This window comes from Lichenostomus cassidix, chromosome 1Aa (genome assembly GCF_008360975.1).
Source record: "Lichenostomus cassidix isolate B80296 chromosome 1Aa, HeHo_3.0, whole genome shotgun sequence".
Taxonomy (NCBI): Eukaryota; Metazoa; Chordata; class Aves; order Passeriformes; family Meliphagidae; genus Lichenostomus; species Lichenostomus cassidix.
The window spans coordinates 43,844,173-43,871,596 of record NC_139480.1 but is presented as its reverse complement, the minus strand read 5'-3'; the positions used below and the strand labels follow the sequence as shown (position 1 = coordinate 43,871,596).

Below are 27,424 nucleotides of genomic sequence, written 5' to 3'. Positions count from 1 at the left end.
ATGAAGCCAGAGCTAATAAACGTTTTATGGACCTGACCTGGCTGAATGCAGAACGAATCTGATTGTCCTTGTGCCATTTGTATTTATATTAATGGCCCCTCTGGAGAGGCAGCTGGAATGTGCAGAGTTAACAGAAGCCGATCGTGTTGGTGTAGTTATGGAGAAGTTTTGTTTCATTGACATAAATATTACTTGAAAGGAATGATATTTCCATACAGCTTTCATAGTTCAGTAGTGGCAACAGCAATTTCTCACTGTGGCCTTCTTCAATTTGAATTATGCTATCAGGGAAGCTAGTTGTACAGTGTAGTCACTTCATAGAAAAGTAAGCTTTGGGAAAGTGCAGCTTGGAAGAAATCCATTATGCAAGTCACATGATTTTTTGGTAATAATTTGAAATAAGGTGGAAAGATCATGCAATCTGACTCGGTACTGACTGATTGGTGGCTTTGATTATGGCTCACTTGGAGGAGTTCTCATTTGCTTCCCTGTAGGTTCCCTGTATTAATTTCTTTTGTGGTGCATTCCTTGCAGATGAAATGAGGACAGCCTTCTCCTTTAAATGTACTTCTGTAGTTTCCCTGATATATTGCAGTCGTCTACAGCTTTTTGTTCCATTGCCATTCTGGATATTTAACAAGATATGTAGAGTACATTAAAATAAACATGTATGTAAGAGAATGGCTTGAGTATTGCAGTGAAAGCAATTCAGTACATTATTGAATATTAAAACCTCTGAAGACTATGTAAGCAAGCTTTGATGCAGGTAAACTTGTCTATAGAAAAGCTTAGAGAAATTAAGGAAATATTTGCATGGTTTTCATCATTGCTTGATCAAGTATCATCGTGCACCTGTGTAAAAATGATTACAATGTCTGGGTTAATGCCTTAGTCTGGGCTTTATGCTATTAAAATAATGAACATAAGGCTCTACTAATGCCTTTTTAATTGAATCAAATAAAAGAATTCATTTATATTAGATGATAACACAGTCAAGTTATTTTTAAAAGGCTTAAAATTATGTCTGTTTAGAAAATAATTAAAACATCTGCAAACCCTTATAGATAGGAGCAGTTGGCTATTTAGCCCATTGGAAATGCATGTGCTTAATGATGCACTTTTGGTTGCTACAGCCAGTATCCTGCTTAAACCCTCTTGGTTCTGGGTATGTAGCTTATCCAGACTTACCAGAATTAATCATATCACAGCAGTATTCAAATCATCATCTTACATAAATCTGAAATACTGCATTTTTAGACGTGAGTGGTACAGACTCTCTTTGTCTTTGCATTCCTGATTTATAAAGAGCAGAATCTCCTTGCAGCTACATTATCTGCCCCAAATATATGGGTTTGTGTTACTAGTTCTTCAAATAGTCCTTAGTTGTGTTTTATTACATAGGTGATCTTCTCAGTAGAAGAATTATCTTTGTCAGCTAGGGTGCTCTGTGTGGTTCTGAGCATTACATTTCAAACTGGTTTTTTTTTTTTACTAGGGATTTCATAATGCAAATACTTTTGTGAATTCAATGTGAAAAGTATGACAGTATCAGTCCCATCCTTACTTTATTAAGTATCAGTCTCTTTAAAAGAAATTACATAATTGCTTCATGACTTAAAATGCAGTGCTTCTTTAATTTTGTCAGTTTTTATTTTGCGAGATTGCTGAGATAACTATCCCTTGCCTGGCTTCCACAAAGAAAATAGACTTCGGGGCCCAACCGATGGGCTTGTTCTAACATGAGGGTAAACAGACTGGGGAACAGTTGTCAGTAGCTGTTCCATTTCATTTTACTAACAGAATCTCAAGTGCTGTAATTGCTAAAATGGATTACGTGAACTCTTGGAAAAGTATTTTAAAAGAGAACCTTTATTTTCTTTATTAAAGAAGCGATGTGGTGAATGTGCTATTTACCAGATATAACAGCACTGGCATAACAGCTTTGCTGCAAGTAGTGTTTTTAGTAATGATTTTATATTACTAGAAGTAATTTTCCATGGTTTGTTAGAGATTTTTAAAAAGACAGCTGTCAAGGCACTACAGAGAATAAGGGAGATTTCTTAGAGACTTGCTAAAAGAGAGTCACATTTTTTTCTGCTTAGCTTTAAAGCTAAGGCTGATCTTTAGGAACCACTTTCTGAAAATCTTTTCCAGTGGTTCAAACTGCCATGCCCTTAGAAGCACTCATGAGCATTTACCTTATTTGAAGTCAGAAGATCGCTTATTACATAAGGAGTGCAGGTTAATTTATTTTTTTGTTTAGTCCAAGTCTGAGCATGACATGCAGGGAAAACTCTGATTCAGTGTGGATTTGAAATAGAAATCCCCTATAAAACCATATCACTGCTGAAAATTTTGCTTTGTGCATTAGATACGTGCTCAGTTTGTGTGTTTAATTACAGTACTTAGACTTAAAATATGCATTGCTAATAGCTTACAAGTTAATCTTTCTTTTTATATCCATTTTGTTTTCCATAAAAGGAAACTATTTGTATTGAGGAAGAATCTTTTCCTTTGAAGTCTGCATGATTGTATGTGAGCCCAGTTAGACAAATATTTTAGAAGATGTGCAGATAACAAAACATTGGCCTAATGGCTTTTTTTTTACCCCAGAAAATCCAGCTTTATTGCTTGTTGATGGTGGTGAAACTTGCAGTTTCTCTCTTGGTTTTGGTTTTTTCTTAAGCTGCTGAAGCAGTCGTGTTCAAAAAGTTGAATGCTTTGCAAATGTTAAATACTTTCAAGTGTGTTGGTGGTAAGGCTGAATTGATCTGTGTGTTTTGCTAATATTAGCATTTTTTAGGGATAGAGTTCTGAGATTTTTATTTGTTCCTCAGATTCCCTTACAGCTTGTACAAGATAATGATTACTGACAAGGATTGGGAGACAGCAGGGAAACTGGTGTCTTTTGAGTCACCTACTTTATATGTATAAGTATTTAATTTCAAGAGTAATTTTGGAGTTCAGGTATTTCAGAGGTGATGATGGAGCATTACTCATAGTGAATTGCTTGTATGACCAATTTCCCATGTGTCCTTTTGCAAATCTTTTGGCTCTTCATGCTCTTAATGACACCACCTTGATTTTCTCTTGTTCACTACAGTATTTGTATTCAGAGTCTGAAAAATTCTTTGGTGCTTAAAAGCAATGCATATTTTACTATATTGTATATATTTTAATAAATGTATATATATTATATATACATAATATACATAAACTTTTATGTGGATGGATCTCAAGGATTGTTTAAAAATTACCAATTTCGGTTGACATGAAGATCCTGAAACATCACATAACTCAAGCAGTCTGTTATGTAACTTCCTCCATGAGATCACAAATTTTACTTAATAGCTCTTAAAAGTCAGTTCTTGCAATGAATGCGCTTGTACATTGTGGGTCTTGATTTAGATTGTTATAATACATCCCATGACTTCAGACATGGATGCCAGAGGGCTTTTATCTGAAGTTTCTGTATTTGTAATTTCTGAAAATAATACTATATCTCTCAGATTCTGAAGATCCATTTAGGTTACTAGCATAAGGTAGTCTAATTTGAAAATGTTAATTATTCTCAGTAATTTTATATATCCAAGAGCAGCTAAAAGAGAAATGGTACTGAGGGATTTTAGGAACTGAAAATGGGAGGGAAAGGTGGCTTTTGGGAATTAAAATTGAAATTGGAATGTCTGTCTTTTGTTTTGGAAAACTGAGTTCTGCTGAAGTTCAAGTAAATTTGCATAAAATTCCTAGGAAGTAATCCTGTTAATTTTCTGGTTATTACTGAGCCATATAAAGTATTTATCAAGACTGCCATGGCTGTGATGAGTCTTTGACTCTGCCATTTAACTAAATGCACAGCAGTGATTCAAGTCTTTTCCGTCTGTACAAAAGAGCTGTTTAATGCATTGCTGTTTAACTACTTTCATTTCTTTGGATTATTTTTAAGATATTGTTCATGAAAATTTGAAAATGGGGTCGGATGGGGAAAGTGACCAAGCTTCTGGAACGTCATCTGATGAAGTTCAGTCTCCCACAGGTGTTTGCCTCAGAAACCGGATACACAGGCGAATCTCAATGGAGGTAAATCACTTTTCATACAAGGATTATTTAAACTGACAAGAGAGTTCGGGGTTGCTTTAATTGTTTGTTGTAACTGGTTGTCTTCTCAATTAACTGTAACCTAATGTTTTGACATATATTTTGTGGAGAGTGCATTTTAATACTATTTAATTTTTTCTCCATTTGTCACACGAATGATGATTATCTTGCACTGTTTGTGAGCTGTTAATTTTGAAAATCTAAAGTTTTGAAACTTAAATTTTTGAGAGGAAATTCTTATGTGTAGCATTTGAATAGCTTTCTGTCACACTGTATGCAAGTCACTGATTGTATTCAAGAAGATAAATGGTTTTGACATTTTTTACTTAACACTGTTTTCTGGTCTTTGCAAAACTAATGCTACAGCAGCGATGGTCCTGACTGCTTCAGCCTTTTCCTCTCTTCCTGTTTTTTTTGTGAACGGAACTTTACAGGATGGTAAACAAAAGGAGGAAAAGTACCTTATGAATAACTGTGCACATAATTTCCTTTATTTATGAGTCTCATTATGAATACTAGCCACCCTTGTGCTTGCTTTGTTGTCGTTTCCCTTGGTGAACTAAAACAGAACGCTTCCCTTTTTCTAGAGTGTATAAAAGTTACAATGATCTCTTTGTTACAGAAGCGTGTAGAATTTTGTAGTTGCTGCTTTGTGGTATATATAGCAATATGCAAAGGTGTAAGATTTTGATTCTTCATTCAAGCCTCATATAAAATACTGAATTGGGAAACGGATTTGTATAAGTTACAGTAGGGTGTATATGCCAAATTTTTTTTATTTGTGAGGCATTCTGTTATGCTTGGAATTCTAAGACTCCAAGCATGTAGTGCAGATATGATTTCAAGAATGTGTGAATTAGCTGTATTTATTATTTATATAGTCTCTTGCACCTGGGAGGTTTTGTCTTTAAATTGTTAATTTTATATGTTAATCTCAGGTTTGATCTAAAAACTTCGTTCTCCCAATTTTGCTTGCTGAAGTTGACTTGGTAGAACAAAGGGTCTACTGGTTTATGCAGGATATTCAAGGAAAAAAGTCACTGTGAAAAGTTGCTTATCAAAGTGTATGCTGGAGAAGCTAAAAATCAAGGAAATTATTTTAAAGGATTATTTACTTTTTGTTCATTGTCTGTTTCCTCGACATTTTGCAATGTGCATTTAGAACAAGAAAGAAATGAAGAAATTAATGATGCATAATGAAATTAAGAAACTGAAATGGAAATCTGTCAAGTCTTCCAGAGAGGGCTAAGAACCTCTCTTTCGTATTGGAATTCAAGAATTCCAAAAGAAATTACTGAAGAACTCAGGAATAGTAAAGTTCAGGAAATTCATATGTATTTTTCATAAGGCTTTTTTTTCAAATAAAAGCATCTTTTCATTGGCCTCTTTAATTGTAAAACAATTCTAATATAACTGTTTACGAGGCTTTGGGAAACTTTTAAGTTTTGTTATGCAATGGTAATTTTCTCATTTTCTTCTGCATTCCAAATGCTTGCTTCTGACTGCTGAAATTAACCTTATTTCTTCATTGACTGGCTCAGTCAATGAGAGCACAATTTTTTTTTTGGCAGTTATTCATATATATTCTATGAGAATTGTAATGTTTCCTTCAGATCACCATCGTATTTACATGGTGATATGGTGACTTTTCCTGTAAGCTTTCATGCTGATGTCTGCAATCAGTCACAATTCTGAATTTTAAGAATGCTGTCAATGAAATGTGGTTTTGGTGGACTTAAGTTTGCTTCTTAGAAGTGCTTTGTACCACAGTAGGTGGGACTTGTACCTGTTCATTCATTCAAGAGGGAGAAAAATACAACAATCTTGTAGCTTTGGTTAAAATACCCTTCTAATTTCAACTTTCTCATCTCCTGAGTGAGAAGGCTTTAAGTGATTGTATTGTCTGCTTGTCTTTTCTTCCTTCTATTTATCCCATGGGTCATTTTCTATCAGTTTTGACAGATGGCTAGAAATCTCTGATTCTAATTTTCTGTTAATTTCTGTGGAAAAAGCTCTGCAGTGGGAGACATTGCTAATGTTTCCACTGCTAGTAAAAACCACAATATCTGCATAGTAGTTGAGTTGCAAGATACAAGTCCATAGAAGACCCAGTTTTACTCATTTTGCTCTTTGTGGAATGGGATCACTTGCTTTCTTGGCCTTTGAGGGAACCAAAGCAAGGTTTTTGCTTTTAAAAAGTTGTGCCTGTATGCCTTGTGTGATTTGTGTCATGGAGCTCACTGATTCAGTAGTAGCAATGTGGTTATATAAAGAGAAAGAAACAATCTTTGTTGTGACGTAAGTTTCTATTATTCCAGTATAATTTTGATGGCTAGATGGGATCTGTTGTCTGTAGACACTGGATAGCCTGAAGACATACTCCCTTTATAGCCATTTAGGAGGAGTTATAGCTGTATGCTATACATCACATGTTGGAGTAAATTAGTGTGTGTGTGACAGTATGGTTTTGCTGTAGTCTGCTGAAGTCATTAGTCCCAGTTGAAATGCATTATAGAATGTATTTCATTAAATATACACAGTTGGATAAAACTGATAACGCAATATTCCTTGTTCCTCTTTGCTAAGATGAATGTGCCTGTCACACTGTGGCTGTGTCCTTTCTTGTGTTTAGTTTGACCAATGTTTGCTGTATTTATGATGGTTTTGTGCATCATTTCTTGGGTATGTATGTTTGGTTTTCTCTGCTGAATTGACAGAAGTCCTAATTTGTTTTGAAGGTAATTAATCAGGTAAAGCTGAAGCCTTGAAACAGTCATTTTTACTTACAGGAATTTTGTGTAAATAACCAAATTTTTCACACTCAGCTTGAACTTGCTCTAGGATTCTGAAAGTTAGCAACCTAACCAGGCTTTTTTAAAATGCTTGCTGAAAGCATGCATACTGTACTCAAAGTGCTAATAAGCAAAACCGAGTATTCATATTTCTGGCATATTTTGTCCATTAGAATAAGCATTCTGATTTTTTTTTGCCCATCCCCAGTGCAGTTAAATAATGCAGAGCTACAAATAAAATGTTCTCAAAGAGCAGACATATTCTCTGCTGCAGAATAAATGAAAGATTCTGTTGGGAAATAAAACTTAATAGTTCTAAAATTTTCATATAGAGATATCCTGGAAGATAAAGAAATATGAAATAGTGGAGAGAGAAATGGTGTTTGTTGCAGCAGAATCTCCATAGCAATAGAAAGCTGAAATTTCATAACCTTAAATTGCCCTGCTTTAGATAGGAAATCATCATACTGCAATGTAACCTAAATAACGAAGCATTTTAGGTGTGAAGTGGTGAAGTGCAATGAGAAAGAATCCTGCTCTGTGGTGAAAAGTCTGCTGGGGTGGAAACTTCCCGTCCACACAGCAGCCATGGAGACACCAGCTTTCAGTCTGTCATATCCACACCCCCCTTTGCCCCCCCTAATTCCCCCATGCCTTATAATTTAGGCCAGCGTGACAGGGAGATGATAATGCTTTTGCTTCTGAATTTGACAACGCTGCAGTTGTGGTTCTAGATTTTTTTTTTTAATGATTGTTCCTTGTTATCATGTGCTTAGAAAACAAAGAGAAAATACTAGAATCTCATTGTGTTGCCTAGATTAAGTTTATTTTGCCTGTAATCCACAGGCTACAAATTGTCAGTAAAGCAGTTGCTTTTTCTTTCTCCTTCCTTCCCCTCATTCAGACAGTAACCATGCTGACAGTAGGTGTGAGCATCTATTGTGTGATGAGTTTGGCTTCAAACAGCTGTTAGGTTTTAATTAAAATGTCTTCTGTTCTCATGCTACTATTAAAGATTATTGCAACAAATCAGTAAAATTGTTTATCAAAACGAATGGAATAATTTTTTCAAGTGTCAGAAGCAAAACAGCTTAAGAATGTCTACGCATATATCTCTATTTTAAGTGTAGGTGCTTTCATCATGCAATGAGAAACACTTCTCCAGACCATAGAGCTATAGCTTAAAACATTTTCAGTTTGATTCTGCTGGAAAAGAAGGCATGGACAGTAATGCATTAATATAAATTCATGTTACAAGCTGTAAATGTTCACTGGGGGGTACGTGCCCATGCACTGTGTAGTGAGTGCATCATTAAGAGCTGTGGTGGATAAAAAATAAGGAGAAACAGTCTGTGCAAATTGAAACATCTGTTTCCCTTTCCCAGAAGTCCAGGGTCTGTTAGCCATCTTAGCATGTGAACTGGCAGAGGGCCATAACCCACTGTTCACCAGCCTGTTTCCCAGATATTTTATCCTGAGAAACAGTTCTTATCCATCCGACTGTCACATTAGTGACAGAAGTGTGTTCCAGATCAGACTGCTCCTTCCACACTGCTATAGGGTATGATTCTCCCCTGGGAGGATTAGCTGCAGGGTTAGTACTTGTAGCTGAACAGAAAGAAATACAAAGGCTATGAATTGATGCTGGAGGCCAGGTGTGTGTTGTCCTGGTGACCTTCCAAAACCAAGAATATAGATAAGAAATAAGTTTCTTGTGAGCTTCACTCTTCACCAAGGCTGTAACTGCTTCTGGGGTCTTGGCACAGCCTGAGCAACTTAACGTGCTGTTGGTCCAGCTGTGCAAGTGTACCTTCTAAGAAAAATCCACAAAATTATTGATGTTGTAACTGGTGTTAAGAACTTGGTCATAGGCTTCTGATTAGAATGTGGTTCGTAGGTTCCCATTTTCCTGTGCAGATAGGGCACTCTCAGCTCCCTTCAATTGTTTAAATGCTTGAACAGCTGACTGGATGCAGTACTGACCCAGGCTTTTGGTTGGGGGCAGTACAGTATTTTCCTCTGCCATTAGTTTTGGAAGCAGGAAGCCACTTTATCCAGGCTGTGTAGGGTTGAAAGCTCAGGCTGTCTTGCAATTCAGGAGGCTTCCTTGTAGACCAAGCAGGCATTACTACATGGGGCCTTCTCTGAGCAAAGTTTCTTCCTTCCCCCTTCCATCTGTGCTTGGCAGTTGCAGAACTCTCTATGCCTTATTTACTGGGTGTTGTCTAATTTGCTTCTCTCCAACTCCTGAGAAAGCAATAGCTTTTTTTTCTGATTGTCTCTTCTGTGAATCAAGTACACGATCACCTACCAGAAGATTTCAATACTAGACAGAAAAAAAATTGAAGCTAAATACAATCAAGACTTTGATTTTCAGTGATCACTCTACTGTCTCCATTCAGTCGTGCTTGGCTCATTTTTCTCAACCTTTTTCAAGGCTGCACTAGAAAATTATAATTTTTATAAACTCTCACTTTCATATTTCCATGAGGCTTGGTGATTTCAAAATCCCTTTTCTAAAAACCCAAGTGCGTGTTCTAAATTACTAGTATGGTTTTGATTAAACTGATGGACCTTCTTTTGATCTATTTGATTGGCAGACTTTCATTTCTTCTGCAAAAGAAAACTGACACTGCAATAAGAAAAAGAATTTCAGCTTAGGTAACAGATGACTTTAACTTTACTAGACTCTTTAAAGGGTAACTGCCTTTGTTGTCAGCAATAAACACTTTTTTTGCCCTTCTGTTAGGAGCCTTTGTCACTCTGGTGCTAAGGTTCTTGCATTCCACTTGCAAATGCTCATTTAGAAAAGTTACTGCACTAGGAAATTTTCTTTCTATAAGGATGGAATATATGCTTTTTTGGTTTTGTGTTTTCATGATTGTGTTTTCATGATTTTCATGTTCCATTTAGGAGTAGTCTAGTGTAACATTGGATGTGTTTAGCCATCTATAAAACAGATCTCTAGTAATCACAGAAATGCATCAGATGAGAAGTCAGTAATTGGATGCAGTTTCATACCCTGTACTCCAGCCACCCTTCTGTCCAGGAAGATCAGGTTGCCCATGTTACGTTCAAGAAGTTGGTTTATTTCGAATTAGCCAGTTTTTTCATGGGACCTCCGTTTTGGTACTTGAAGCGTTGTTGATGGTGTAAGTGCTAGCGTTAGTAATTAATGTTACACAGAACTGTTTCAAAGGTCCCGAGTTTGCATTTTTGCAGTGGTATGTTCTGTTTCTCATGCTATTTTTTCCTTCCTCTTTGCCTCATTTTTCTTACAAGCTGGTTAACTTATGGTACCTTTTTTCTTTCAGGGCAGTTTCTCTTACTAGTGTGTTACAGAAACTGATGAAAACATACAGAAATCCTTGTTTAAGGATGGTGTAGTAGTAAATGAGGCAGAGCTTGCTTTATTAGCTTTTGTTCCTGCCCAGCACCTTCCACTGAGTCAAACAGCCATAGACACTGAATTTAGCAGGGTTTTGTTGAGGCTAATGCTACAGAGTGATATCTTGATAGGTGGTAATTCAGCAGGGAGACAAAATCAGGCATGATCTTCATATGGTTGTTATTATTGTTCTTCATATTCTTCCTTACATTCTCTAAGTTCACTTCCTTACTAGCTTTCTGATGCAATAACGTAATAACATTAAAAAAAAAAAAACCCAGAAGAATAATTTTCAAGTGTTTCTGGCATAATCTGTCACAAATTCCCTGTGTATTTATATACTTGCTGAAAGGAAAGTTAATCTCACATTTTACTTTCATTTCTCACTTATCAGATTTTTCAAAACTGGTTTTATGACACAAGTATTTGTTTTGGTTTGCTTTCATTGGCTGTGAATAGAAGCTCCTGAAATGCAGTTTGTGAATACTGTGTTTATGCTAGACAGTTTAAGTCTTTATTTTTAAAACTAATAGAAGATATGAAGTAAATACAAAAACTGTGTGTTAAAAAAAAAAAGAGTGTAAGAGCAGTTTTTATTTGGCTAGTTGGTAGCCTAAGCAGCATATTCATGAAATGGAAATTCTCACTGAAAGTATCTTGAAAAAGAAAGTATTGAGAATTCATATTTTTGCCTGCTTAAAAAAACCTATTCACCTGTACTTGTAATTTTGTGCCTTCAAAAGTACTCATTGTTGCAAATATTACTGAGAAGATGCTTAGCACATTTCGTAAGTTTTCATGGTGCTGAAGTAAATAAAACAAAGGTATCTGCTTGCAATTCTGGTTTCTATGCTTTTAATTTTTGTATTATTCATTTTTATTTTATACTTTTGTTTGAGAGTCATAGCTACTGTAGGTATTGGCAATAACTTTCCTCAGCTACTGGCAGTGAAGTCCTTGCTTTTTTGATTGATGATAGTAGATGTGCTAGGAAAATGTGACACCTAGCCCCAAAACAGAGATTTAACCCTAGAATTCATAGTAATAATATTTCACTGATTACACTTGGCTCCTTGTCTTTTCCTGGCATGTCAAAATCAAATCTGACAAAAGATGTTTGTGTTGGGGAGGAGGCAGAGAACATGCATTGTCTGTGGTCAGTGGTATTTCTTCTGAGTCTGAAATAGCCTGTGGACTGAATCTCATTATAAAATCCCTGAAAGTGCTTTGTGTACTTCATTAGCATATTGGAAAAAAACCTTTTGATTTAATTGATTAATGAATTCCATATTTTGGGTTAATTCTGTCTCAAATGTAAAAAGCCACTTGATTCAGTACTCAAAATTGTTGCTTTCATAAATTGTATTGCATTTCAACAGACTGGCTGAAAACCAGCGTGGATTGATAGTGTGAGATGTAGCAGCAAGCCTTTGTAGATGGATATTAGGATTATATTTTCATTATTGCTGCTAATGGAAGATTCTGTGATGACTCTTTCCTCAAATTTGAACAGAATAGTGATTGATTAATTGTGATTTAATGTTTTCAGTAAAATAGTAGCAATAACAACACTGACATATAAAGGAAAAATGGATATTCAGATATAAATCACGCTGCTGAATATAGGAAAAAATGCACTTCATGCATCATAATGAAATTATAGCTAAACCTGTCAGTTGTGTGGGGGAATGATGATGGGTTTATATACATATAAGGAAAACTGGTATAGATAACTCATCGCAACTGTTAAAATAGTCTTTTTGGTTACGGTAATTGAAGACTATTTATAAAGGTGTTAAAGCAGTGTGCTGCAAGGATGCTGTAGGTTTCTTTTGGTGGATGTGTATGCTGGTATTTTTCTTCAAGACCTTGGAGAGTTCGACCAAATAACACAGGTTTTTACAAATACATTCTCTGCTTTGAGTTTTTTGGAGGTTTTTTTCTATTTACTTTTGCCTCTAGCAGTCTTGCTGTATGTCATAATTCTGTAGAGGATCCAGTTGGCTTCAGCTGGGCTGTCATTTGACAAAAATGCAATGAAATTTGATAAGACAACTTTCAGAAAAAACTCCACATGATATCTGATACTAAAATCATGCAGTAAGTGCATGCTTAAAAGCTTTATATGCGAATGTTTAAATTCTCACTGGTACAAGCTAATATCTTAAAATCAATGTGTTTGCATTGTGTGTTGTGAGGTAGCACATAATACACATTCTCAGTTAAAACATGCTAGGAAAGAATAGCATAAAATTTTGGTTGCTTTGGGTTTTTTTTTTTTTTTTACAGTAAGCATGTCATTTAGTTGAACTGTGTTGCATAGAGGGTTATGTGATGCAGCATTTTAGATGTCATTAAGCATTCTCCAGTGAACAAAAGCACAGTGACTTGCTAGTGAACAGCCTGTGGTTGCAGCTGACATGTCTCACTGGTGTTCACTAAAACTGGTGAGAAGGCTGATTCAGACCACTGCTTACACAAGAGAGCATTTTCATTTGATCCACAGTGGATTGTTTGGGCTGTCAGACTGATGTCTGTAGACTTAGAAGAACAATTCCTTTTTCTTTGTGAGCCTGTAACAGAATTTTATAGATGGAATTTAGCAAAATCAACCCTTAAACTAAAATTTAAGGGAGGGGTGACCAGTGAGTTGCCTGCTGCCATATAGTAAGTAAATACCTCAAATAATGTTTGGTCTGGAAATGTAACTCACCAATAAACCAGAGAGTCAGGGCAGTAAGGATTGGTATATAATGATGTAGCTTGGCACTATAGTTTGTGTCATCCACTGACACAGACAGCTTCCTAGTCCCCTTGGTTCCTCACCTTGGATCAGTAGATAATTATTTCCTTTGTTTGGAAGGGGTAGTTAGCAGATTTTGTTACACCCAGCCTGTTTTCCTCCAGAAGCAATGGGAACATCTGGCCACAGGCAGTGAAATACTGGGTTTGGAGATACTCAGCTGTTAGGTTTGCTAAATGAAACATTCAGTAAGAGTGAACTGAGGCAGATGTTATCAGGGTTTATCCTTCTAGTTTTTCTGACAAGAGGCACGAATCTTCCTTCTCTTGCTGCAGTTGCAGTTGTGAGTGTGGTAGCAGCCTGAAATGGCCTATCAGTTCAAAGATCAGCAGCATTTGTAGCCCAGTAGGTACAAGAGACTTGCTAGTGGAGCAAGAAGGAAGAACTCTGCAAATTGGCAGATTTGTTACAGGATGAAAATAAAAGTCGTCTCATTCGTTCTGTTTTGATTTTGTAGTGTAATAAAAATTTGACTCTGGAAGACCTCAACAAATATTTCTCTGAGGCAATTTTCTGGTGATGTATTTTTCATGTTTAATGGTGGTTTTTCTGTTTTGTCGAAAATACTGGTGTTTATTGTCTAAATGTGCTATGTGAGTCAAAGACATAATGACTGAGTCATCAGAAGACTGGCTAAGAAATGTGGAAGTTTCAAATTGTTTCTTTTTAGAGCAGTTTTAACATGTAGAGTTCAAACATTCTGTATCCTGAGTTAGAATCATCTTTATTTCACTTCAGTGATATTAACTGAAAGGTGTAGTGCTTCTTGGCAAAAAAAAAAAGAAAATTAAAGAAATCCGGAAGTTTTTTTGTTGAAATACCTGATTTGAAGTGAAAAACGTTGACAGTGTTCTTTTCACCAATAAAAACAGGTTCATTCTGCAAAACAATGGACTTTTTTTGACAGGGTTTAAGAGAAGTGAAAATTGCCTGTTGGCCAGGAATGAGACTTTCTGAAAAGTGCCACAATATGGCACAAAAGAATATTAAATGACTCAAGTCAGGCAATTATAAAGGTGAATAGCTGCTAAGTTTGTATTACGAAGAATAGGAGAAAAGAATAGGTAGCTAAGGAAAAAGTTGAGAGTCAGAGGTGAAAAACAGAATGTGGTAACAAAATTCTAGTATTAAAGTCTTGTGAATTGTTTACTGTGGCTGACAAGTCAAGAAGCTGGTATTTTCAACAGTATTTTAGGCCATCCAGAAGGGACCAGATGGAAAGAAATAAAAAGAGTTAGGACTTTTGGGGTTTACATATATGTGTGAAAAACTAGCGGGGGGTTGTTTTTTGTTTGTTTGTTTTTAATTTAGAAGACAGGTTTGTTTACTTAAAATGTCAAGTTCCTCAGCTCACAGGACCTGCGGAATTTAAGTTGGAATTCCTGCCTCTTTTTCTTGTGTCCAAGTGTAAGTAGTCGGTGGTAGACAGAGCTTCCACATCAAGTTACAGCAACACAGTTGGATGTAAGCCAGATGAAAGAAGAGGCTGGAGGAAATGTAACTCTTCTTGGAGCATTTGCTGTCGCTGGCATTAGAAATAAATATAAACACAAGTTAGGGTAGTTTATCTCCCCAGAAAACAAAGTGGTATTAGTGTCACAAGTGCTTACATGTTTATCTGCCATGAAGCAGAGTAGGACAAATGTGAATCTCATTTCAGACAGATAATAAAAACAGATTGCATTTTTCTGCCAGTAATACCAGTAGTAAAGCAAAACTGAGAATAAGCATTGTATATGAGGATAGAAAATGTGTTTTTAAGTTACAGAAGGATGAGGAAAATGCCACAAGCATTTTGGTTCCCCTAAGAAATCAAATGGTGCCTGAGTATGTTCTCCAGAGTATAGTCTGGAACTGGATCAAAAAGTAGCTAATTAAGTAACATACAGTGGAACCGCAGGCATTTGAGCATTTACAGTACCACATTTATTGAACACTGATGTATTTTGTTGCAAGTTGACCCTAAAGATAGCTATAAAAGAATGAACTAGAAAATGCTATGAATTGATAAAAGCTTTTTCATAAATTAGACCCGATTTGGAAAAATAAATCTTAAGTGATATACAAGAAAATAATATAGTTTCAATTTCCTAAGAGATTGTTTGTTTTACCTGAAGTACTTCGTTGCCCCTAAAAGCTAAGGTTTTGCATTCCAGTAAAGCCTTGCCTCTTAAGAGATATAAAGGAATGTACCCAGATTGCCTCTGCATAGTTGAGGGTCTGTGTACGCCACTTATCACACCTGTTACGTTTTAAAAGGATATATAAAGTAACATAGGGAGTTACTCTAATTTACTGCCTCTAAAAATTTAGAAGATTTATAAAGGGATGCAAAATTAGGGTTAAACAGGACATTTAACACTGTAGTGTTGACAGTCTCAATTCAGTCCTGCCATTAATTTTACATGCTTCCTTACTACTTCTTCAAACAGCATTGTAACAAGATATTTTGTACCTTGGTTTAAGTAGTTTCATTTTTTCTTTTTTATGAGAAAAGCTAACAGGTCGTTATATTCAGTTGCTCATTGAAATAAGCGTGAACAAAGTCCTCTGTCCAGAAAGTCTCTCATTGCTTCACAGAATTCCATGGAGATTTAGGACAATTAGTAATTCTTAAAACTGTCTGTTTCTACTGTTGCTGGCTCTCCAGCCTGGTGTCACACCAGAAATAGCTGTGTGGTAGGGTTCTTGCTTTTTTTTTTTAACATTATCTCAGTTAAATTACCTGGGTTTTTCAACTGTCAGACTGATGTATTTTAGTTTCCAGCTTTTCTGTTTAGCCACTAGGAAGCTCTCTGTGTATTCCTCTCATGCACATCTAATGAATTTGCTTTCATGTTACTGTATAGCATTTAATTATAATTGCTTGCTTTTCTCAAGAGGTGGTTGCTTCAATTATTGCAAAAACTGGCAGGAATTAAGGTGGTATTGACAAACAAAACATAATAATTTCCTTCTTCAGATATTTGGGTTTGTAGTCCAAATTACTTTCTTTAATTTTGTCTATTTTAGGTTAGGATAAAGGATAATTGTAATACAAAGAAGACTTCTTACATATAATTCTGTGATCTTTCAGATATTGGTATCATAAAAGGTTTCCGTCTGTTAGGTAACAATTTTAAATATGGTTTTTAAAAGGAAGTGTTGGCTTGGTTGGCATTCTAACATAGCCACATATCCACATGAGTATTGGAAGTGTAGTGTAGTGTAAATCGTTAGGAGGAAAAATATATAAAGTAACTGCTGCAGTTTCTATGAAGTCGTGGGTTTTTTCACAGAAAAGAACCTTTCTTCAGCTCAAGAAAGTTAAGGAGAATAGATACTGTTTTGATAGTATTTACAATGTGGCAAAAATTTAGGCTTTCAGCACTTTATACTTTTTTTTTTTTTAATGAGAGATAAAAAACAGTGATTCCTTTCATGTATGTCTATTGTATTACAAATGTAAGGAAAGAAATTTTTTCTAACATCAGGTATTGCAATTCTGAAAAGAAAGCCTACTTTTCCCTTTGGGTTTTGGTGTGTTGTTCAGGGGTTTTTTTAAAGAAAGACATTGCAGGTGAGGATGAGAGTTGTTGTTTTATGGTAAAAGTAGACTATTGTTTGTGGGGTTTTACCCAAATTGGAACAGATACTGGCCTTTGCAGCAGTAAGTACTTACGTTCAAACTGTGCTACTACTGTGGAGCACTAAATGTAAGTTTACAACTTAAGCTTGGTTTAGAACTGAGGATGTCACATTAATCTCCAAAGTACAAAGTCATGAGGTCTTTTGCAGTTGCCTATTGCAAAAATGGCATAGGCAGAGGTTTTGAGAATGAAGGAATAGGAATTCTGTAATAGAATTGCATCTACCTCCCATTATCACATTTGCTGTACCTAAGATATTGTTACCTCCAGTTTCTATGGTAGCTGAGCTTCAAAGTAATGGATTCTTCATAGAATCTTAGACTTGCTTTGTTTTCCTTGCCCTCCATCTGAAAGGTGTGTGTTTACTGATGGCAGGCACTACACATTTCATGGCATTGATTTCAAATTGCTGTTGCAGCCTAAAGGCTGCATTTGCTTCCTCCTACCTACATAGCCATCAGCTTATATGCTTGGGAATGCTTCTTGGAGGCTGTGGAGCTAACTTTGAAGCACCTCTTTGGCTGTGCCAACGATGAGTGCTGTGAGGGGAGGGAACATGAATGGAGAGCTTTGGGGTATGATCAGCTCAGTATTGCATGAGCCCTTTAAGTTGAGGTCCATAACTTCAATATCCCTATAAACATTCTGTTAAAATCCCTATAAACAGACTTGCTGAGCAGCCACTGTGGGACTGTGAGAGCACAGCACTACAGCAGGTTTCTGTGCCATGAGAGTTAAGAGTACGAGAAAGCTATTTTGTCACAGAGTTTGTAGGATTATGGTGATATCTACTGTGTTCAGGAAGTTACATTGTAAAACTCAGCTCACTGATCTTTGTTTCTGTTGTTTTGGTATTTGTCAAATTGTTCTTGTGCCATCAGAGAAAGCAAATCAGTATATTGGCCCAGTGTTGATCTGGGATTACATTAGGGAGGTGAAGTAGACACTGATGCTGATCCTTTTCCTGTCATCCCTGTCTTGTTCCAGCAGTTTCGTGGTTTTATTCTGCTGTGAGATGTTAAAGCTGCTTTCTTTAAGTCAACATGGCATGCCTCCCTTTGTGCTCAACTGTTGTGAATAGCTACCAGAATTTTCTGAAGAATGCAGTAAATTATAGGACTAAATAATTGTTTTTCATAATCTGAAACTCTCTTCAGTAGGAGAGAGGCATTAGCAGAGCCTGGCAAAAAGAAGGAAAATACTGTAGTGGAAAATACCATTTTACTCTAGGGAATACTTCTAGGTCCTGTTACAATTAGTTCCACCACTCTCCCAAAAAACACACAGGCAGCTTTACAATTGCCAGTGTTATAAAAAAATTGAAATATGCAAGTTGAAAATAAATTAATAAACTAGAAGGTATGCCAAAATTGAGCCATACTTTCTGTTTTCTTTTAATTTAGCTTCAAAATGTTGGTTAAAGCTGATGTTCTGTGAACAGTACTTTTTTGTTTAAAGACAATTAAAAAACTGTTCCCCAAATAAAAAATATACACTGATATTTCCAGTTGTGCAGAGAAGCTCATGTTGGGCAGTAAAGCATAAGCTAACAAACTTTGTGCTCTGTACCTGAGGAGGTTTGAGGAGCAAAAGGAGAAGAGGAGGATCAGCTGCCAGAAATAAGAGCTTTGCTGGCCTTTCTCCAAAAATTCCTGCCTGTATCAGGTGGCCATAGTGAATAGCATATGTAAATCATCCTGGGGGATTTATATTAGCACTTCAGTCCTACCTGAGATTCAACTAATTAACGAATTACGTAGGTTTTTTCAAAGTATTTATTTAACTGGTATTTTTTCCTTAGCTTTTGCTCCAGGTACAGGTACAGGTCATGCATATACCTGGTTCAAACACATTCTCATCACTGAAAGCTTAGCAAGTTGTTCCCCAAGATCTCAAGTCTTGAAAAGTCTGATGATCCAGTTCTTTGTCAGCCTAAGCCAATTTGGCTGCTGCCTTCCTGGGCTTGCCCTGCTGTGCCTCTCTTGCCCTGCGTTCAGGCTGTGAGCTTGTCTGACCTTACACTGAACCTGTTTGGAGCACAAAGCTGGCAGGAAGCTATGCACTTTGCCTGAGATAGTTTCTTGATGATTTAGCATGCTTAAATAGTTCAAAGCTGCTGCAAAGACATGAGTAGAAGCACATGGTCAGGCCTGAGGGGAACCAAACAGGGATGTAGCTGCCAACATTTTGGTTAGCTCAGGATGCCCAGCTGGAGGGGATGGGTAGGGTAGAAAAGTGTGTCTTGAAGAAGGGTTTACTGCCCTCAGGTCAGTATTGATTAAATCTGAGGTCTGCCAGCAGAAATACAGAGTTATTTACCTCTTGTGCTAGAGAAAATTGTGAAAACGGTGGGGTGGTACTTCCAGAGATGTCCTCTTAACTTCAGGAGAGAATCTCTGGGGAGATAGTGTACGCTTTGATGTTGAGCATGACTTTCTTTTACTTGGATAAACTACCTACACTGAAAAACAATTCCCACTGTTTCAGAAATTACTTCCCATTTTTTGTAAGTCTGGCTATGTTGTCCTTTTATCTCGTGAGATGGTGACTGGCCATTTTAAGACAATATTTAATATTTTGGTTTTTTGGCATGTTTGATATTAAAGCCAAACTGAAAATAAAAACAATAAGAATGTGCAGTCATTCCAAAAAGATCTTCTTTCCCCCCTCCCATTTGGTGAAAAATGAAATGATTTTGTTTCCCTTTTGTATTAAAAATAGTGTGTTGTTGTAGGAAAAATTTACTGGGGAAAAACGGAATCTGATGCAGGGAGAATAGCTTTTATGTAACAGCATTTTCATTTCTGAAAGATCCTGTAGTAAAGAGTTAGAAATAAAAGAAACATAATAATATTTGTAATAGTTGCCTCTAATAATGAAGTGATTCTGTTTTGTGAGACTGGAAAAAATGGACTAAGTTTGTAGCTCTTTGTAGTTGAGAGGGAGAAAGGGTGATATATTTTGAATTATGGAGATGTTTTGTTACACTAAAGTAATTGCTATATGAAAAGAAATGCATCCTCAAGTCTCTGAATTCTCAATTTCTGGTATTCCAAGTCTGTATAAGTGTTCAAGTAAACTCAATACATTTATCCACAATGTAATTAATTGCATTTTGTTATTTCGTTCCTCTTGTTAGAGTAATGAGGTTGCACGAGTTTTTTAACCTGTTATATAAGCAAGTTGAGGTATTGTAAGAAGAGAACACGTTTTTCAAACCATTTCTTTGAGATTATTTTTCATTGCACAAATATTTCCATTTTAAATAGTAACACTACAGATGTTGCAATGTGTTTTAGGAGATTCTGAATTACACTTGGCCCTTTTTGCCATTTGCTGCAGGATTTGAACAAGCGCTTGTCCCTGCCTGCTGACATCAGGATACCCGATGGCTACCTGGAGAAGCTGCAGATTAACAGCCCGCCCTTTGATCAGCCCATGAGTCGCCGTTCTCGTCGAGCATCCCTGGTGAGTGCAATGCTCCTGCCTTCCTCAACCAGCCTCTCAGCTCTTCAGAATCCATTTCATGCACAGGCCTGTATTCTGTAGGTCTATTTCAGCCTCGCTTGCACCTTGACTTTTTATTCCTGAACATCGTCATGCACCTGTCAAAATCCAGGGAAGAGCTTCACCCTTTCTTTCACTTTTCTTCTGCTGACTTGGTCCTGTCATATTTCTCAGTGAAGGTCTTGACCTGTTGAAATCAGTGGCTAAACTCAACTCCTGAAGTACATGCTTAAATCCTTCTGCTTTTTAGAGCAGGGATGATCTGTTTGAGCAAATAGGCCACACAGTCTTAGGTCAAGGCTGGGTCCCCTCGTGATTTAGTAGGAAGGCCCTAAAGCAGCGTCATGTGAAGGCGGGTCCTCCTTGCTGTTCTTTTTGTATTTGATAACAATTCTTCCTCAGAATTGCTTTGGATACAATATTGGGTATTTTTTTTTTGGTTTGTTGGGTTTTTTTTCTTTTTTAAAGCACATGATTTCCTAAAAGAATGAAGGAATAAATTCACATTTACCTTTTTAGATTATTGAGTTACTTAAAAAAATAAGTCTTTTCCTTAGAGATGAGAAAATAAGGATTCCTATACTGTAATTAGAGTATAAGTGCTAGGAAACTTGGATATTTGTACATATAAAATACTCACATTCCTGGAGTAATAAAAATAACAAGCATTGTTGTCTTATTTTTACCAAAATTGCTGCATTTCAGTCATAGTTTCATCTATCAGTGTCCTTTAATGTTAATTGAGCTCTTAAAGAATTGCTAGACTGTTTCTGACTTACTGAGTAAATTCATTGTTGAGAAATTCATCACAGAGAAAAACTGAATAGGTTTATGAAGGGCACATTGTTGTTTTCTTGAATTAATTACTTGCTAAAAAATAAATAGGAAACTGCACGTAGTGAAATGGGTTTATTTATTGTGAAATATCTTTATTTTATTTATCATTAATGAAGTCTATAACAAAGCAGTGTCTGAGTTTTATCATGTATGTTTTTCCTGAAAGAAATAATTTAGTGTGCTGGACTAATAAGGCTCTTACCTGCAAGCCACCTTTTGCAATAACAATATTAAAATAAGAACATACTTGAGTGAAGCTCTGGAAGTAATGATAATGTTATCAGGCTTAAATACTTGTGCCAGAATTTTGTAGCTCATTCACCACTTAGTTGCTGCTGTAGCATGGAACTGAGGAACAGACTTCCCCAAAGGTGTCTTCAGATGCTGGCAAAGTACCTTTTCAGTAGAACCTTTCCAGTGGAGTTAAGCATTTGGGGGCTGCGGAATTTTCCTGTAAATCTAAATCCCCTTGCTCATTTAACATTGACCTCTGAGAGCAGTTGAAGTTATCTCCTCTTTACCTCCTAGAAGACTGACAGAAAAACAGTGCCCTCTAATGAATGTGGTGTGTGCCTGGAATGAGCTTCCTGTCACAAGGTTATTTTCTTTCGCCTTCTAAAAATGCTTTCATTTCTTAAAGGGCTTAGAAGTCCAAAATGAAACCTGCCAGCAATGCTGTGGTATGCAGGCATGCATTTGCTATGATTTCAAACTCAGCTTAAAAAAAAGAAAGCCAAGGATTCTAAAATTGTCACTGAAAGCCTGATAGCAGACTTTTAATTACAATAGATTAGTATTGTGTTCTGCTTCAAAGACATGTCTCTTTTCAAGACTTTATAGAAATCAAAGGAAAAAAGCTATAAAAAGTACCAGGTGAAGACTTGTTACACTTCAGGTCTGGTGTTTTTCTTTGAAATCCAAGAAAAAATTTAGTTTTTACAGTAATTGCATTTTGTGTATACATGTACAGTATTGTATGCACAGTCATTACAAGTAAGAGACCATTAATATGGTGCATCAGTGTTTCTGTGTAAATCAAGATAGATGCATACTGCAGAAAAAGATTAAACAATTCAAAAATTATTTTGAAGAAAAAATGAAATTGATCTTAGTTTGAGGATTGTAAAACTTGGTTTTCCATAGGAGGGATAAGGAACCAAGATGTGATCAAAAATTTCAACACATTGAAAGGCAGGTCTTGAAGAATATCTGTCTTCTGTATGCTGGAAATACTGCATTATTTTGTTGTATTAAAAGATAACAAGTTTATAAATCTTAATGAAAAACATCAAAGTTTCTTAGAAATCAGGCTTTTAAATTCCAGACTGTCTGGTTATAGCAAGACCAATGGCTATGAGTTCTTTCGTTTCTCCTCTAGACTAAGCAGCCTGTCTTTTTAATTCCAATACCATCTAGTACTCACTTCAAGATAGTTTGTTTAAGTAGGTCAAAATGCACTTTGCAAATATAATATTTATTTTGCTAACATTGTACCTATATCAGTGGTATGTTTAAAATCTCACTGGAGTTACAAGGGTAGCAAATACCACTTTGCTTGTATTTTGAGATAAACTCTTTGCCTTCAACAAGCTGGTAAATGCATGTTGCCAAAGTATCCTTACACATGTTCTAAAACATTTCAGTTCTAACACTAATTTAATAAAGCACAATTGTTCTTAATGTTATATTAATGTAATTATACACCCATTTTTCCCCTAGATATATCAAATATGTTTACAGACAAGATCTTACCCTTATTTCAGATGTATTTTCATACATGTGTTCTGAAAACTAAGTATCGATCAAAGCTTTTTTACGTTCAGATTATATTCTTGTCAAATCTTAATACAGCCAGCAGTATTTGTGTTGCACTGTGTTACCATGAAATAATAGAAATCCTTAATATCCATCAGATTTTTAGGAGCAAATCAACATGTGGCATGTGGATCTAGATGATGAAGACAGCTTAGGGTCAAAGGATTGTTCCTTGGAAAGAAATAGCCAGGGAAGAGCTATGTTTGGAGGTGAAAGGAGGGGGCAATGCTAGGGAGAAAACTTGGCTCTTTTGTCGCTGTGTGTGTGCAGTTGTCAGTAAAGCATAACCCCATGAAGCCTGTGAATTTTGGGTTTTGACAGGGTACAGGCTATATGAATTATGTAAATTGGTTTAATAATTTGTGTGCTTACATGTTTACTTCCAGCATTCTTTACACTACAAGAACAATAAATAACTTTTGTGTAATTGACAGTGGTGTTATGCAAAAATAATTGTAAGAAATAACCATGTTAAATATGAGAGCAGCAGTGGGTTTGAACAGGAAAAAGTAATGATTTTATAGTCTTGAAAAATAAATGTGTTACATAGGCAGGCACACCCTTCTGGCTTGCATTGAAGAGCTAAATTGGTGACAGAAAAAGAGAAGGTGAATAAATAGATCCAAGTAAAATACACAAAGATACGGAGTTACGAGGTATGAAATGTAAACTGTTGAGACAAAGCTGAATCTAGCAGAGGAATGATGTTCAGGGATTTTCTTGCTAAAGTTTTAGTCCAAAGGGCATTGAGGGGTAAAAATGGGTGAAGAAACTTGGAGCTGAGATCTTGAACGTGGCAAACAAATAAGGTTAGTTCAAAAAAAGCAGCAGCATAAGTTTATGCTGAGCAAGAGAAGGGATGGACTAGTTTGAGATGACTTCTGTGCTTTGAGCTATAACAACCTCATTACCAGTAATCAGATCAGAAGAGTGGAGAAGACTTAAGTAGGAGGTTGGTTAAACTGAGGTTTTGGTCCAAGTGTAACTCAATTCACAATCCTTGCAGCATACACAATAGACTGGCCAACAGGCTGAGGATTGGACTTGGATGCTGGGATTCATTTATATCATAATATGCTCATTTGTTTTTTAAATACCAGAATTGTGCAGTGTTTAGCCAAGTATTGTCAGGTAATTTTCTGAAATGAAGTTTAGCCTTTTCATTAGATGATGTATAAATGAAGTGTTTGGTTTTAGTGATCAATTTTCCATTTCTTTTCATTGCAGTCAGAAATTGGATTTGGAAAAATGGAAACCTATATCAAGTTAGAAAAACTTGGAGAGGTATGTATAGCTTTCTTTTGAAATGATGACATTGCCTATGTAAAATTTAAATCTCTTGCTGTCTAAAAATATATAATAAAGACAAGAAGCTATCCAAAGGAGTTACATGTTTTCTTTAAGGTTGTGGAAGAGTATGTCCGTAGCTTTTGGAAACATAACTGCAGCATAGTGTAGAGATACCCGAGCTAGGTATCCGTAGTTAGAGAGAGACTTTCAGGAGTGTAAATGATCCCAGCAGTGAACTTAGTGAACTTAATGCTACCTGATCTGACTTCTTTAGTAGCTCTGTGGTATTTAGGTTTCCATGTAATTTTCAGAACTGTTAAGCATATGCATCCCTTGTGGCTTCTGTGAGTTCAGTCTTGTGCTTAAAAAATACTTCCCTGGTTCTACATATGTTGAAAGAATATAATATAAAAACTAGTCATATCCAAAGTGAAACCTGTTAGATCCTCAGACAGAAGTTTATATTTTCTTATTTAACTAGTGTTTTGATGAAGGAACAGCTTGTGAAAGTTCTCTTCTTTTTCCATTTTATAGGGTACTTATGCAACAGTTTATAAGGGGAGAAGTAAACTGACAGAGAATCTGGTAGCTCTGAAAGAAATCCGCCTGGAACATGAAGAGGGAGCACCATGCACAGCCATTAGAGAAGGTGGTAACTTCTTTTTTTAATTCTTAGAATTTCAGATACTTCTAGATTTCTTTTTGACCAAAGCACCATCAATACTTGGAAATACATAGGCTACTTGGGACATTAGTGAAATTGCTATTAGTATTGATGAGGAAAATTATAGTCCAGACATATTCAGAGCTTTGTTTAAAATTTATTTACTTTATGCAGGGTGGTTATGACTTCAAATGCAGTACTGCAAGTGGATGATTTAATACTGAATTAGACAGCTGATGGCAAGTAACTTTCAGGGACTCAGAATATATTTTATTAAATCACTTCTGTCTGAAATGTATAGTTTAGACAAGTTTGTTACTCAGGTGTGTGTTTGGTGTTCTGATTAAATACCTTTCTTATTAACTTGGTCTATATGAGTATTATGTATATTAATTTTAAAAAGCCCAAATAGCTTATATGTATGAACTTAACTAGAAATTGCATTTACTGCTCATGAGCTTTGCACTTATTTATTTTATATTTACTATTCTTTCTTGCAGTGTCATTATTAAAAGATCTGAAACATGCAAATATTGTTACATTACATGATATTGTGCACACAGACAAGTCTTTGACTCTTGTTTTTGAATACCTGGTAAGTGCTTAAACAATTAGTGAGCTTTACATTTTATTTATTGTTTCTAAGAAACAGAAACATGACAAAAGTCTGTACTCTTTTTTAAATTATTGGGGCTTTTCTAGTTTTCTCCTGCATCTACAGTCATTCAGCTGAAAATAAGAATAGTGTATTCAGTTCTTAAGTTGCCATAAATTAGTAAATACTGTTGTGATAATTTCAGAGTTTCATTAATGGTAGATAGTGGTGGTCTGCCTGAGCAAACTGTCTACTTTTCCAAAATGATTAATATCATTATCATTGGTATAAAATGGTAATCACACTGTTGTTCCAATGATATTTTTTTTTGTGACATAGCTTACTTTCAATAAGAAATTGGAGAATATAAGTAATATCTCAGTAATGGAAGAATATACCAATTCTATAAAATACTGTGCCACACACAGATGGAGGAGAAGGCAATAGCAAATAATGTTGCCTGAGACAATGCAGCTTGCTGGAAAATGGGTATTTCTGTCCTCTGGAAAGCCAGGGGTATTTGTGTCCAGGCTTTTGGGGTTTTTATCATTTAATATCTTTCGCAGAAAACTCGTTTTTCTGATGAATCATTTCAGTTCCAACAATAAGTGATATTCCTGTAATTTGTTTCCCACAATTTTACTGAACTGTGATGATGCTGTTTTGATAGGACAAGGACCTGAAGCAGTACATGGATGACTGTGGTAATATCATGAGTATGCACAATGTAAAGGTGAGTGTTTTTGGTGATTGTGACTGCCTTAGCTTTGTCCTGAGAATTTCAGAGAACTTAATAATCAGGAGCTGATTTATTTTAAAAATCTTATTTTAAAACCCTTATTTTAAATCTTTAATCTTTATTTTAAAAATAAAATAAATAAACTTAACTTCCTTTCTGGCCTGACTTAGCTACATTTGACATCAGATGGTATCTTTTTGTTTTATGTGTTTAAAACATTGAAAAGATGAGATTATATAACTTCATATGTTTTCATTCTCTTTGAAGTTACATATCTAAAACTTTAAAAGTCCTAAAAAATAATACATTCATAACTCTTTTGACCTCTTCTTGTCCTTCCATTATTTTATACGCATTTACTAAGTCTGTAGTTTGGTATATCCTCAAATTTATATGTGGACACTGAGGAGAATGTAGCCTCAGTCATGAATGTGATTTTGGGTGCCACTGCCTACCATACAAGAAAGAAACTGAAAATACATATTTAAGAATGAGTGATTTTTATCTTTCTATTAGAAAAAAAATTAAAATAATTTTCCTTAAGGCCTAATTTGCTTTTTCTTTTACCTATGATTGTGGCCAGTCAAGTAACTCAGTTTCCAGTCTGGTCTGCTGAAGCTAACTCAGGGTCAAGTGTTACTTTTCCCATAAAAAACAGGTTTTTATTTGGAAACCTGGTGAAACTCTTTATGTTCTTTAATACTTAGGCCTTTAGAAACAGGGCTCCAAACAGAGTACTGTACTGTGGTGACATTGGTGAAGTGATTTGGCACTCAGGCTAGATTCTGATTACTGTTTGATGAGCTTTCCCTTTGATTCTGTTGTCACATTACTGTAAGTGTCTTTAGGGAAAGACATCTGCCTGTAACCTACTCTGTTGCTTCCTCTGAGAGTCTGCTAAGGGCAATTCTTTAATTCGTTTCTGCTTCAGAGAGACAACCAAAAATCGTAATTACACTTGTGTTTTTAATTATCTGCAAGTTAATAAGCAGTGCTTTAAGCTTAAAAAAATAAGGGGAAGCTGTAAGTGGGAGGCTGACCCTTATTATAGGTGTAGTTAGAGAAGAAGCCAGAATCTGCTTGTGGTAATCTGAGCTAAGCAGAGGAACTGTTTTTCCTTGTTTGCCCATGGTTTAAGCTATGCTCAAAGAGCAAATTTGTATGGTCAGTACCTTTGGCACAGGGAAACCAGAACAGCTGCTTAGCTGTGGTAGCTGTAGGTGCTTACCTTATAATAACTGTGGGGGTTTGAGTCATCATTAACATT

The 27,424-nt window shown here is 35.9% G+C and overlaps 1 protein-coding gene across 3 annotated transcripts in view; it reads left to right on the top strand.

The window, feature by feature from the left end:
* CDK17 (cyclin dependent kinase 17) overlaps nucleotides 1-27,424 on the top strand; it is a 90,864-nt gene that overhangs the window by 53,865 nt on the left and 9,575 nt on the right. For all 3 annotated transcript variants that reach the window (XM_085046938.1, XM_085046927.1, XM_085046934.1), the window contains 6 exons: nucleotides 3,947-4,080; nucleotides 20,053-20,178; nucleotides 24,097-24,153; nucleotides 24,694-24,808; nucleotides 25,324-25,418; nucleotides 26,089-26,151. In XM_085046938.1, the coding sequence (XP_084903064.1) occupies nucleotides 3,947-4,080; nucleotides 20,053-20,178; nucleotides 24,097-24,153; nucleotides 24,694-24,808; nucleotides 25,324-25,418; nucleotides 26,089-26,151 (590 nt within the window). The remainder of the gene's footprint in view (nucleotides 1-3,946; nucleotides 4,081-20,052; nucleotides 20,179-24,096; nucleotides 24,154-24,693; nucleotides 24,809-25,323; nucleotides 25,419-26,088; nucleotides 26,152-27,424) is intronic.